Source organism: Canis lupus, unplaced genomic scaffold (genome assembly GCF_011100685.1).
Source record: "Canis lupus familiaris isolate Mischka breed German Shepherd unplaced genomic scaffold, alternate assembly UU_Cfam_GSD_1.0 chrUn_S1938H2137, whole genome shotgun sequence".
Lineage (NCBI taxonomy): Eukaryota > Metazoa > Chordata > Mammalia > Carnivora > Canidae > Canis > Canis lupus.
The window spans coordinates 1-14801 of NW_023330804.1; the positions used below are offsets into that span (position 1 = coordinate 1).

At 37.6% G+C, this 14801-nt stretch overlaps 1 protein-coding gene across 1 annotated transcript; it reads right to left on the minus strand.

Moving 5' to 3' along the window:
- Positions 1-53: 53 nt before the first annotated feature.
- On the minus strand, positions 54-14208 carry LOC119878817 (AP-2 complex subunit mu-like). The gene is given in 3 exon segments (XM_038589385.1): positions 54-937; positions 940-1376; positions 14118-14208. Coding segments are annotated over 3 exon segments (1407 nt in total). The 3' UTR covers positions 54-58.
- Positions 14209-14801: the final 593 nt, after the last annotated feature.

The window sequence follows — 14801 nt, forward strand, 5'->3', positions numbered from 1 at the left end:
GGCACCCAGACCTGTGGAAAAGGGCGGGTAGGGAAGCAGGCTGGCTGCTACTAGGCAGCTAGCAGCGGGTCTCATAAATGCCACCGTGGCCAATGTAGTGCACCCATTTGATGACATCATGGTCGCTGTAGTTCAGCTTCGGTTCAAACACCTTCAAGTAGCGCACCTTGAGGCCAGAGGGTGCGAATGGCACCTCAAAGTTCATGGAAATGGGGGGTCGAGCCCATTTCTTCTTGTCATTGGCGGGCAGAAGTTCAATCTCTGCGTTGATCTGCGATTCCTTCAAGCCTGCCACGCGCTTTATCTTCCACACGATGGCGTTCTCTCTGGCCTTGCACTTGGCCTTCCCCTTCATGCACATCACCTGTACCCCGCTTGTATTCAGTAGAGTTGGGATCCTCACCTCAATCTTCTGAGCCAGTAAAGAGGGTTTGAAATTGGATTTGATGACCACCTTGACCTCCAGCTTGGTGCGTCCCAGTTCTCGCACTACTGGGATCACCCGGAAAGGAAGGATGATGTCCTTGGTGGTGCGATACCTCATTAGCTCAAACTCTCCATCTGGTGGGATGAAGCTGATGCTGCGTTCAGAGTCAAACTTTCTGAGTCGCACACACTGGTGGAAGGTGCAGTCATCGATGGCAATTGATTGCTTTCCGTTCTTGCTTGTTTCATCAGCTGTGCCTTTGCCTTGCTTCTCAATGACAATCTTGTCATTCATCCCAAACTTGCATTCAGGCATGCCACTCAGGTAGCTCTTTATCACCACCCGGTCTGACACATGGGCACTTAGCACCTGCCCCTGTGGGGACATGAGGAGGTTCACACTTTCCAGCACATCCAAGAAGAGCTCATTCCGGCGATACTTGATGCCCTCCCACTGCCAACCAATCTGCCCAGTCACCTGGCTGGTGATCTGGGATTGCTCTTCTTTGTCTGATGCTGGCTCTTGATACCCTGCTGAGTGATGAAGATTTTCAGTGCTCCTGTCTCTGAATTCTGTGGATAGCCAAAGTCCAGGATCTCATCCAGCAGCTCATATATGAGCCCAAAATTGTTCTTGATATTCTCCTCGCTGATCTTGCCAAAGTAGGCAGCCATTACGTCACACATCTTATAGAGGAATTCAAAGACCATGGCAGCATTGACATTCTGCTTGGTGACAGCTGCCAACCAGATGTTGGACCGCTTAACATGGAAGAAACTGGTGCGAGCGATGTTGGTGATGGGGCTGCATACCTGCTGCCGGGTGTGGATAACATTGACCCGAAAGCATCCACTGCATTCCTCCCTGTCATCTCGGTAGACCTGGGAGAGGAGCACCTCCCCCTTGTGATTATAGATGAATAAGCCTCCAATCAGCCTCCTCCAATCAGCTCAGTCTCCAAGGCCCATCACTCTGAGAACAGACCTGGTGTCCACGGCTGCCTGCTCAGCACCACCCACCCCCGCCAGCCACTCTCCAGATCCCAAGATCTTTCTTGATTCTTTAATATCTATTCTTCTTTGTAAAAATAAATTAATTTCAAAATTATAGAATTACACACTTTTAAAAAAAAACCTAGCTCCCATAAAGTTCATAAATGAGACTCATTAGACAGGCAGACCAAAGTCATTTTCTCCCTGACCTCCTGTTGAAAGCATTTCACTTTCACTATCATGAATTTTCACTTATTTCTCCTGGTAGAGAGATGGGCAGATGAATAGTGAAGTCTTTTGGCAACATGACATTTCATTTATTTCCCTTCACTATAGAAGCACTGCTGAGAGTGATGAGGAAGGAGGATGCCTTGACTCATATCTCCAGTTTTTGTATGATTGATTGGAGGGGGCTAGAGGAGATGACGTAGAAGATTTTTCCTAGATGTAACACTCTAGGAAACACTAGAGACCAAGACAGGTAAGGACTGAAAATATCCTTGGGATTTAGCAGGTAGGCAGCCAGTGGTAATTCATTAGAGAGCAATTTCTGTGAAGGAATTTGGGATAAGGAGTAAGAGTTAGGTGAGTCAGGGAGTGTCAAGCTGAGATGAAATTCATTAAGGAATGAATGGAGCATGAGCAAGTGGTTAGCATGGCCCTGAGAAGAAGGGAAGGGAATATCCATTTGGTGAGATAGAGGAGGTTGATTGCTTGCTTACGTTTAATGATGGGAGAAATATAAAGACATTTAAATATTGATGGGAAAGACCTTCTAGAGAGAGATAAGCAGAAAGTATGTAAAAAGAGAGGTCCCTGAAAAGTTACACAAGGAGGGGTTTCAGAATATAAGAGCAAGGATTCACCTTAGAAGGAAGGAAGTAATAAAATAGTTCATTAAAATGGTTAACTCCATTGAGGAGGAAGGGAAAAGAAAGGAGTTGAAATAGTGACTCTACAAAAAAAAAATCTTCATAAAACGTCAACAATTCTACCCCTTTTCATACCAAGATTAGCTCTCCATGCATTCAGGCACCAAATGACAGGATCTGAATATCGGCATCACATCTGAATGAATGCACAGAACTAGGTGGAATCAAAATATATTTAAATCTAAATTTAATGCCATGTATCTTTCCTTTCTTTAAACTTTCCCTTCTCAATATCACAGCAGTGCCCTCATGAGTAACAAGAGCAGAAATGGATTCTAAAATTGGTCATTAACCCTCTTTCTTCTCTCTAATAATCACTTATTTTTTTTAATTTAACCAAAGTACAAAGAGTATACTTAATAATCCAAATACAAACATATTTTAAGTTTCCCTTTATGGTCTGGGTAACATTGGCCAAATCAGTATAGCATTCTAAGCTCAGGGTGGACTTAGAGAACTGTATAAAGATCTTTTCAGATCTAAGAATTCTCTGACTCTAAATTAGAGAACATTTTCCAAACAGTGAACAATTTGGTTTTAACCAGGAAAATAAATAGAAGAAATGTTTCTCTTGGATTTTCACTTTGAAATTTGTGCTTAAATTAAAACAAACAAACAAAATAATTTTTTTTTTTTTTTTTTATGATAGGCACACAGTGAGAGAGAGAGAGGCAGAGACACAGGCAGAGGGAGAAGCAGGCTCCATGCACCGGGAGCCCGATGTGGGATTCGATCCCGGGTCTCCAGGATCGCGCTCTGGGCCAAAGGCAGGCGCCAAACCGCTGCGCCACCCAGGGATCCCCCCAAACAAACAAAATAAAACAGAGTTAGATTTCTTTTCTTGTTTTAGATTTCTTTTCAAATAGTGTTATATTTTACACAAAGTTCTTCTCTATTATTGTTTAGTTTTCTGTCTGAAGTCAAATACCATTAATGTCATTTTGCTCTTTAATATATTTTATAATACATCAAGCTGTTTTCTCTATTAAAATAATGGAGCTTGGGGTGCCTGGGTGGCTCAGCGGTTGAGCGTCTGCCTTGGGCTCAGGGCAGGATCCTGGAGTTCCAGGATCCCTGCATGGAGCCTGCTTCTCCCTCTGCCTATGTCTCTGCCTCTCTCTCTGTCTGTCTCTCATGAATAAATAAATAAAATCTTTAAGAAAATAAAAAATAAAATAATGGAGCTTAATTCAAAATAAAATTGTTATTTTTTTGCCTGTTTCATTTCTATAGTACACTTAAAATCAATCCAAATATCCAGAGAAACTGAAGTACATGTACTAATAAATTTGGCAGAATCATTGGTCTTTTTCAAAAGTCCTGATTTCTTAAAAAGCTCAAGATAAAGATCATAATTTGATAAGATCAAATTAAATAAAGATCAGATTATGATTTTTATTATGTGAGAACCAATTTATTTTTCACCTCCATGAGAAATGAAATGGGCCTCTGTGATTGCTTAGATAGAACTCTCGTGCAAAAAACCGAAACCTACTCAAACTAGCCCAAGTCAAAAACTTGCAGTGTTGTTAAAAGGATACAAAAGATTCTCATAGAAATGACACAACAGGGATCTCAACCAGAAAAAAGTAAAACTTGGTCAGAAGCAGGCCCACCCTGATATCTGTAGCACATGGCACAAGAGTACAATGAAGACTTATACACCATATGAGCAAATATTTAAAAGTGGTAAGTCAAAATACTAATATATTTGTTAAGTAAGATATATTTGCTCTTTCTAGTCGACAAACCTGATAACTTTTAAAATGTAAACCTATGGTCTATTATGACTGAAAGTTAGCAAGATATCACATATAAATGAATTTAATTATTATTATACATATCTGGGTTTATTGCTGGTCAGCAGATGTTTGGATGACTACTAAAATGTATATAAACAATAAATAACATTTACTCTAAAAAATTAATTCTTGCTTTTGTTCCAGCAAAACTGCTGATTATGTTGTCAACTTTATGACAACATAATCAGCAGTTTTGTTTTTTATTATTATTATTAAATATTCACTTAATATGTTTTATCGATGGTAATGCTTAATTAGACAAACCACACTTGAGTCACTGTGGTTCTTAAATAATATGTTTGTTTCAACTTGGACAACCATTGTTCTTATGAGGCAGTGGCAACAGGAAGTGTCAATAACTCAGAAGTGAACCAAGGATTTTATATCCCATAACTTAAAATTGTAAGATTGCATATGAAAATTATTTACTCCACAAAAAATACTACAAAAATACTAGTTTCATATCAATCCATAAAATTTATATTTCATCAACTCTTTTTACAATATCTAGAACCTCTCAGTTATATAAAAATAGTATTATGTATGTTACAAACACATTTATATACATTTATAAATGATACGAATTGGTTTAATATTATAAAATGATCCTTTTCCACCATGTACAACTATTCTAATACTATGCTAATTTGTGAATTCCTCTGGAAGTCACAAATTGGAACATTCGAAAAAACCAAAAAAAATATACATCCTGCACTATTGTAAATGACATTTTCTTGTGCAAACAATCCTATTGCACTCATGCTGGTTTAGACAAACATTTGACAGGTAAGCCAGTCTTTCTCTTACTCAAAAGCCTCTACCTGCCCCAGGTATGCCCGCATTTTGAAGCAATGCCTGTCTCTGACATCAAAAGAGACACAACAACTGGTACCACTGCTTTTGTTTCAAAGACACAGGGCAGAGGATACAGAGAAGCATTTCTATTAGGACTGAAGCATTAGTTGTGTTAGTCACAAGAATGAATGTTCAGAATTTAGGGTCTTGCTGTGCCAATGTGGAGTATTGGCTACTGAATTTTAGAAGTGCCCTTGAGTTCTATAGTGACGTAATTTTCCTTGTGTGAGTTGTAATATGTGGACCCCACATACTTTAAATGGTCCATGGCAGGACCTTTTATTGACCTTTTCTGTCAATCTTACAGCAATCCTACACATGAAGTTTGGAAAATCTGGAAGCACACAACTCTATTTCTCAATGAGGCACATGGTCTTAGTGCTGCTTCTTTGCATTTTTGCCACATTTTCTTGCCACTTTCTTCAGACTGGCTCTCTGTGCTCTATATGGTTCTACCTAATTTTACGTGGTTTGTGGCTTTGGCAATGCAAAGGGCTCTCACCCCCTCTACTGAATCTTTCAGTTTAGGTTCCATTCTCATGTGATAGTCTGCCTGGCCCATCATGGATGAGATGTCCACCTCTGGTTCAGCTGGGGCTAAGAAAAGCATAATTTGTAGAGTGATGTCCAATTTACATATAATCTTTAAATTTTTTCATATTAATCTTTTTATGGACCTATTAGCAATTGGAATCTTCTTGTACCCAGAAGTAATATTATGCAAAATGTAAAGATTTCATCATGTGCTTTATACTTCAAAAAGTGAATATGTTCAATATGAGAAAACGGTAAGAATATAAACTTATTAAAAGGTAATTTAACTCCTGAAATATCAGATTCAAGGCAGGTGGTTTTGCTGTTTGATTTTTGTATTTCCAGTGGAACATATTAAATAAATGAAGGGGTGAATGATGAATCTCTTCTACCTTCTATCAGATATGTTTGATGATGTTACACAAAGTGAGCCCTATGTCTTCTAGCACTAACTAGTTGAGTGTTTCCAGAAAAGTCATGTACTGTCATCTTTCTCCCAGAAAAGGTCAAGCTCTCTTTCTTGGCTTAACATTTATTATCTCTGCCTAGACTACTCTTCCCAAAATTGTAGAACCCATTCATTCTCGAACTTGTGGTCCATGGTCAACTGTGAACTCCTCAGAGGCCTTCTCTGACTGTTACTGGTTACTTCAGGTACTTTCTCATCTCTTAGCTGTTGGCTTCAAAATAGTTATCCAAATTTGTAATTATCTCTATTCATCCAGCTGTTTATTTTGTCTTCTCTGCCATGCCAAAAGTTCTACATCCTAAAACCCAGCTATTATCTTAATATCCAGGTATCATTTTGGCATATAATAAGTGCTAATTAGTATTTGTTCAATGCATGAGTTTTGAAATAAGGCTGAACTGGCCCTATTAGATCACAGTACTAAGATCAAAGTTGCACAACATTAACAATGGCAGACAACAATAATTAAACAGATTGTAATTTCTACTTAAACATAATCAGGGAACAAAAACTGTTTACCAAGCAAGATGGAACAAATTGTTCATTGCATAAGATCTAATGTTGCTTAATCAAGAAACGGAATTTCACAAAACTTCATTAAGTAGACCAACATCATACAATTTCTGTTGTTGTAATATGTAAATTTCAAGTGTTCATGATTTTGTTTATAATCTAATCATACAATAAATATTAACTCAAGGATAAGATGGTGCAGGGTCAGTGCAAGGCTACCCCATGAAAATTTGCAAACATTGATCTTTCAATTGGTTGTTTGTCCTTTAAAGGTAGATAATTGCATTTGACTGGGCTAGATTGACAAACTATTTCCAAACTATAAAAAAATTGCCTAATTATAGCAATTACCAGGTCAAAAGGGGTGAAGCATTTTATAGCTTTTATTTCATGTTGCTCTGTGGCAAGAGGTGATGCAATTTGCCTCAGCACCAGGAAGAGAATTATGAATACTTATCAATTGGTCAATTGAAATGGAGATGATTTTCTGGTTGAGATTTTTTTTTCACCTCCTTATAACAGTGGTTTCCTTAATAGCCATTTTTAAAATTACAAGCAAGTGCTTTCAGTATTTCCTGACTACAGTAAGTTTTGGAAGTCTATTTCAATGTCACTTATTAACTGTGAACCCCTGAATTGGCAGACCGTCATATTTGTCCTGAATCTCCCAATCTTGTCTAACACATTTTAGATAATTAATATTTATTGAATTAAATAGAAAATAACTGTGAAAATAAATAGATATAAAATGATATTTTTTTGGACTACTGTGAAATTAAGAACTTCAGTCTAAGCCTAAATGATCAGTTAAGTTTGCCAAGTCAGTAAAACAAAAGCCTCACATTAATGGTTTCAAGATTATGTAAACAAAATAACTCGTTGAATCCTATCTTTTTTACTTTTCAACGAGTTCTTTGGACACGGTCTCCAATATAGATTCAGTTCTTTCATTTGATTACTTTATTAAAATTTAAACATTATAAAAGCACTAAAAGCAAATGCTTTTTATCTTAAGAATTAGGTAATGGAATATTTAATAAAAAATAATTATGCTTTATAGAAACCCCATGAGTCAGAGAGTAGGAGTTATCAAAAAGTTTAAAGTCTACTGTAAGATAGGGAGAGAAGAGGGCACTTTGGCATCTATGAAAATTATTAACATACATTTCTTTTGATCAAAAGTTCTTTATCTTTGAATATGAAATACCTGAACATGCGTGAAATAGCATATGGACAAGGTAATTTATTAGCATAACTTGTAACAACATGATATTAGAAATAACCTAAATGTCCATCAATAAGTAACTAGCTGGGGGCACCTAGGTGGCTCAGTGTGTTAAGTGTCCAACTCTTGGTTTCGGCTCAGGTCATAATCTGGGGGTCATGGGATCAAGCCCTACATTGGGCTCCACACTCATGCTCTCTCTCTCTCAAATAAATAAATAAATAAATAAATAAATAAATAAATAAATAATATCTTAAAATAAGCAACTAGCTAAATGCATTAGAATATATTCACATGATGGAATGCCTTACAGCCATCAAAAAAAAATAACCAACATGCAGAAAAATTAAGGTGCAAAATATGTGCTTCCATGTATGTAAAATAAGAGAAAAAGAATATATGTGTGTGAGTGTATGAGTGAGTGTTTATATGCATAGGCAGAAAATATCTTTGGAAAGACACAGAGGAAACTTGATCTTGCCTTTCTGACCAGAGGAAACTGAATAGCTAAAGGGTAGATGTGGGAGGAAGATTTTTCTCTATACTCCCTTCTCTGGTTTTGGATTTTGGTCTATGTGACAATATCACCTAGACAAAAACAAAGAAATGCATTTGAAACTCAGAAAAATAAAACCAAGTAAGAAATATTTTCCTCATATAGTCATAGCGTAGATTGCGCTGATTTCTCCATAATCTTCCTCTCATTTGATTTGCCAACTTGCGATCACCATTGCCAGCTTCTTAAAAATAAACTTCTAGGAACAAAAAAAGGAGAGAAAGAGAGCATATAAAACAGAGACGAGATGAAGGATGGGGAAAAAGAAAAGCAGGAGAAGGAAGGTGGGAGGAAAAGGAGAAGAAACAGAAAGATGGCTTTATACAAGGACAGAGAGAAGTTCCTTTGGATCCTTTTAGTGAGGGTTTTGAAAAAAGTACAACAACTTCAAGGTGTATTATTCAATACAATTCAATTTCCAACAGCTCACACCTTTCATCTGAAACTCCTATATTTTTTTAGCTTTTAAAAGTTTCACAATGGGGATCCCTGGGTGGCGCAGCGGGTTTGGCGCCTGCTTTTGGCCCAGGGCGCAATCCTGGAGACCTGGGATCGAATCCCACGTCGGGCTCCCGGTGCATGGAGCCTGCTTCTCCCTCTGCCTGTGTCTCTGCCTCTCTCTCTCTCTGTGTGTGTAACTATCATAAATAAATAAAAATAAAAATAAAAAGTTTCACAATGTATTCAAGATGTAGATTTCTGTGACTTAAGTGACTCATACTGAAGTCTAAGAAGCAGTTGCTCAGAAATAAATTCAGAAACGTGCCCTACCCTGTCTTGCCCCAACCCCTTTCTATAAACCCACTCACAAAACCATGCTCAAGTTAAGTAAGAATACAGATTAGAAAAGTAATAAAGCTAGCAATTATGTTTTTGTTTTGTGGATTGGTTAGTTGGTTTCTATTTCAGAAATAACCTGGTGTAGAGTTAAGAATATCAGAGCAGGCACCAGTACTGGTTGTCACACTAGCATCTATTGGGCATTACCAGGCACTAGAGAAATAGTTTGTGAGGCTCTGGAGATACATCAGCAAAGAAACAGTTTTTGCCTTTGAAGAGCTCATTCTCTTGGAGGAGGGAGAGATTTGCATATAACCAACTGAAGTACAAGGTGATAAGCATCATACTGGCAGCATCTGGTGCCATAAAGAGCTGAGAAGGGAGAGCGAAGTTCTGCTTGGTTGGGGGGAGGCGAGCTGCTGGTAGAAAGGTAGTGATGTTGGAGCTTTGCTTTGAAGAATAAGCAGCTTTCTTTTTCCAGGCAGGCAAGGGGTGAAGAGCATCTCAGACAGAATTATGAACAGTAAGGCACTTATGGGCTGTGGCATGGATAAGACCAGGCATATGAAATTCCCAGCATACTAACTATATGTGCCTTTCTTTCTCCTACTGAAGAATGGTAGTGAAATGAAAGTGAGAAGTTATATTTGAGGGCAGTATATTTGAGGGCAGTAATACCCTCTGCCTTACCAAAAACAAACAAATAAATCTGCAAAGCAGTACTTTATTTTTTGAAAGACTTTAAGTTGCGACTTTGGTATTTGAAAACACTTCCAACCAGTCTCTAAGATCACTCCATCTCCACCATATTAAGATTCAGATGAGAGAAGAATGTGTTGTTTTGTGTATTTTTCAACCTCTTTCCACCCCCACCTCTCACCTCCTACTCCTCTCTTTTTATGTGTCCTGAAGATACAAGGAAAGTGATGGTAAGAATCTCCTTGTTTTTCACCAGGTAACACTAACACTGTGACTTAAGATCTAAAAGAAGTGCTAAGAACTTTGGTAGGTCAATGAATTACCATGATCTCCTCACCAGAGACTAAAGCCTGGTGCTTATGGTATACACAGGTCCCCAGGGCTTGACATACCAGAAAGAAGGTAAAATATTCCATCTTGTATGCAAATGGTATTCATTAGCCACAAGCACTGGCCAAGTGGATCTGTTGATAAAATCTCAATAGCAGTATTGTCAAGGAGTGGTCCTGGTAAAAGGCACTTAGCTTCAGCATGGAGAAATGGATTGCTGGCCACAGATTCCCCTAGCCTGATCCAACTTGCTTATATCTCCAAAAGAAATGAAAGGAAAGAATGTAAACAACTCTGAACAGCATATTTTCACACTAGCAAAATGATTCAGAGGTTATACCAACAACTCAATGATTCATTCATAATTTGAATGGGAAAAGAAATTTGTCAATAGGAATGTGTTTGGTGTGGAGTAAAGAATCCTGGTAATGTTAGCCCCAGGATGAAGTTATTATAGTATTGTCTTCTTCTCTTCATGGTCCCAAAGATGAATGTATTTAACAACTTAATTTTAATAATACACTGATGAGAAGGACAAGCAGGAAGGATAGTATAGGAATATGATACTTCTCATGAAACAGTTTCCTTATTTTCTTTGTTTTCTGGAGAATGTATTGTATTTCTTAATAACTGAAACCTAGATGAATCATCAGTCTCCTAAATACCTTGTAAGCTAGTCTACCACTCCGTCTACATGACTACACCTGTTCCCCAACTCACCCTCATCAACTTCCCAAGGAAATGTACTTGGACATGACATTGAATCAGCATTTCTAAAGTCCTATAGTAGAGAATGACATGACATATCACTTCAAATAAGCAGTAGCTGCAAACAGTCCTATAACCTGGGCTAAGAGAACCAGGATTATTGGTTTTTTCCCCATACTCTCACTCATCAGATTCAGTCTCAGGTATTCAAGTCCAAAGGATTTGTTCTGGGGGGAAATTATACCAAGATAGATTTTTATATATTCATATATCATATAATATGTGTAATTTTATACTACATTATAAAACCATTTCATGTATATAGATAGCTGTATAGAAGAATGAAGACAGTGAATTCTACCAAAAAATAAAGCCTTCCACTTTACATACCAACAACTTGTTAAAGCACGTATACTGATTTTTTTAATGGAATTCTTTCTAAAAGAAATTACATCTTGTCCTTATTAAGCAGTAGTTCATGGATATCATTTAAATTTTTCTTGCTGATTTGGAGTCTTAATTAACTACCAATCTCATTAAGAATGTATGCATATTAAATCTGTCTCCTTTTTTATCAACTCTTCTTGCTTCCTTTGAGTTTTTTGTTCTCAATATTCTATTCACAGAGAAAATAGATAAATTTTTTAATACTTTCACACACACACACACACAAGATGAAAAGTCGATAAGCTCAGTTCTGTAGAATAGTAACTGTAAAGGACATGGATTTAGTGCAGAGATTTTGTAAAAATTGTCTAGAGAACTTAAAAGCCTTTATCACCTAATTACAATTCAGAGCTCTGGCCCAGAAGGTTTTGGTTACTGGCAAGGTGTTGCTGTAATTTTATACTAAATATAAAAGACTTTAAAAAATTTTTGGTACACCTACAAAATAAAATAAAATCAAAAGTAAATGGCATTTTTTCTTAACTTGGTAAGGCTTCCTTCTCCACATACCACTCAAAGATGCTTTAAATGAAAATGTCACATGAAATATTGTTATATTTCTGGCTCCGTAGTGGACTGAAAATATACTACAGAAACTTGAAAATATTTGGTTTCCTATTCAACAAGATTTAAATTTAGGAATTATCAACAGAACCTATATTATTCCATCTGTAGGTTCATAAGCAAAAGATAAGTTCTAAATTATCACTCCCAAGGATCATTCTGATGTAGTCTAATTTTGAATAATATTTGAATAATCTTATTTTTAATATACTTGAATATCTGAATTTTTAGGTAAATAAAATAAGCATCAGTTTCAGTAAGCATTTGTAGTTTTTCTGATATGAATCCATATCTAATCAGAAATATTACTTGCTTACTTATAATTAACCCTGTTTCTAAATTATTTCCCTATTTGCTGTACAAAAATACAGTAACAAGGGTGCCTGGGTGGCATGGTCCGTTGAGCATCTGACTCTTGGTTTCAGCTCAGATCATAGTCTCAAGGTCATGAGATCTAGCCCTGCTTCCGGCTCTGCACTCAGCGCAGAGTCTGCCTAAGTCTCCCTCTGCCTCTACCCTTCCCCACCTCAACCATGCTCTCTCTCAAATAAATACATCTTTAAAAAACTACAGTAACAATATTTAATAAGCAAACATGTGAATGCTTATCAGAAACAAACATTGAACAACCTTAACTAATCATCTTCATTTTAATTTTATCTAGCTCTCTTTGAAGCAATGGTGGTGCTGAAAAAATTCACAACTCAGTTCACAGACCCAGTGCCAAATATTTGAGTATTCTAGCTTTGAGAATTCTGAACTTCATTATATTTTGTTTCTTTTTTTTTATTTTTATTTATTTTTTCTTTTTTTTTAAATAATAAATTTATTTTTTATTGGTGTTCACTTTGCCAACATACAGAATAACACCCAGTGCTCATCCCGTCAAGTGTCCCCCTCAGTGCCCGTCACCCACTCACCCCCACCCCCCGCCCTCCTCCCCTTCCACCACCCCTAGTTCATTTCCCAGAGTTAGGAGTCTTTATGTCTGTCTCCCTTTCTGATATTTCCCACACATTTCTTCTCCCTTCCCTTATATTCCTTTTCACTACCCACTATGCTTTTTTTTTTAATAAATTAATTTTCCATTGGTGTTCAATTTACCAACATACAGAATAACACCCAGTGCTCATCCCGTCAAGTGTCCCCCTCAGTGCCCGTCACCCACTCACCCCACCCCTGCCCTCCTCCCTTTCCACCACCCCTAGTTGGTTTCCCACAGTTAGGAGTCTTCATTGTTCTGTCTCCCCTTTCTGATATTTCCCACTTTCTTCTCCTTTCCCTTATATTCCCTTCTTCACTATTATTTACATTCCTCAAATGAATGAGAACATACACTGTTTGTCCCTTCTCCGATTGACTTACTTCACTCAGCATAATACCCTCCAGTTCCATCCACGTTTCATATGCTTACAGATGGTTAAGCTTGATCTGAGAAGATGCTTCTCAGGAAGAGACTAAAACCTCATCTTGTTGCATAAATAGAGTGACCGTATATTCCATTTGTCCAGGACAGCCCCTACTTATGCTAGTCATCACAATCTATTTCAATAGGGCCCCCAGGTCCCTCAAAAGTCCCATTTTAGCTATAAATTACAAGGTCATCCTATCTACTTAGGTTAATTCAGAGACAATGGAATGGTTTTGCTTCTTCAACTAAAACTTGAGCACCTTGGATTCTAGGAGAAGGTAGAGGAGTCAAGAAAGACAAGAGAAGACAAGATGTTGGGGAAAATTCTTTGGTTTCCCATTTGTAAAAAGAAAGTGAACATCAAGTTGAAAGACTATATTATCATTCAACATGTCTTATGCCTGCTTCTAAGCTGGCAGTTCAGGTAGTATCTGGTGTATTTTCCAAAAATTGAAATAACATATAGGGTTAGAAGATATTTAGAACTAGGTGAATTTGGGACACACATTTTGAGGATCTCTGAGTTTAAATTCTTTTTTGTCAAGATTTCATTTATTCATTCATTAGAGACACAGAGAGAGAGAGAGAGAGGCAGAGACACAGGCAGAGGGAGAAGCAGGCTCCACACAGGGAGCCCGACGTGGGACTCGATCCCGGGCCTCCAGGATCACGTCCTGGGCCGAAGACAGCGCTAAACTGCTGAGCCACACCCGGGCTGACCTCTGAGTTAAATTCTTGAAGTGATATTCCACACTCATCATTTTGGATAGTGCCATTTCCTTTATAATATGCCACCTTTTAGTCCATGGATATATGAAAATAAAAAGATAATTACTTAATTTGTCCTGGGGTTCTTAAGCTTTAATAACCTACCTGTACTTTTACTGGCAATTTTGATAACAGGACCCTGCAAGGGCCACGCCTTAGTGGCTGGTGCCACTGCTAGCGAGACCAGTGGTCCCATAAAGACTGATTTCCTGTCATACAGCGGGGCAGATAGCCAGACTCACATTTGGGGAAAGTGACCGCAATAACCTCCAGAGACTCGGAGTTAAACTATGCCATTTGCTAGTTTTGTGAACCTGAACAAATCAAAATCAGATCATAACAACTGAGGTTTTCCACAATTTTATTTGTAAAACAGAGAGCTAGACCTCTAAGATAAGATCCACCTCAAGCAACTTGGAAATACCTTGAACTTTGTTTTAATGGCTTACGCAAAATACATATATTCTCTGACTCTGAGGAAGATTAGCAATCAGATCCTCTTCATATCCAGCATATCAACCCCCAAATTGCAGAGTTTCCTATGGGCCTCTCTCCTAAAAACAATTACACTATGTAGTATTTTCCTACCAGGAGTTGAGTTTTGTTTGATTATTTGTTTTCCACTTGTTCCTTTTTTCTTCATTGAAATTCTAGAGTGAATCCAACTTCTTTGTTTCCAATTGTCTGTTCCATATTATGTCACTAAGGGTAACGGTTAGTTATTATCTGTGATATTTTCTTTCCAATCTCCTTCCTGACCCTTTGATCTGTCTCCATCTCAAATTTAAA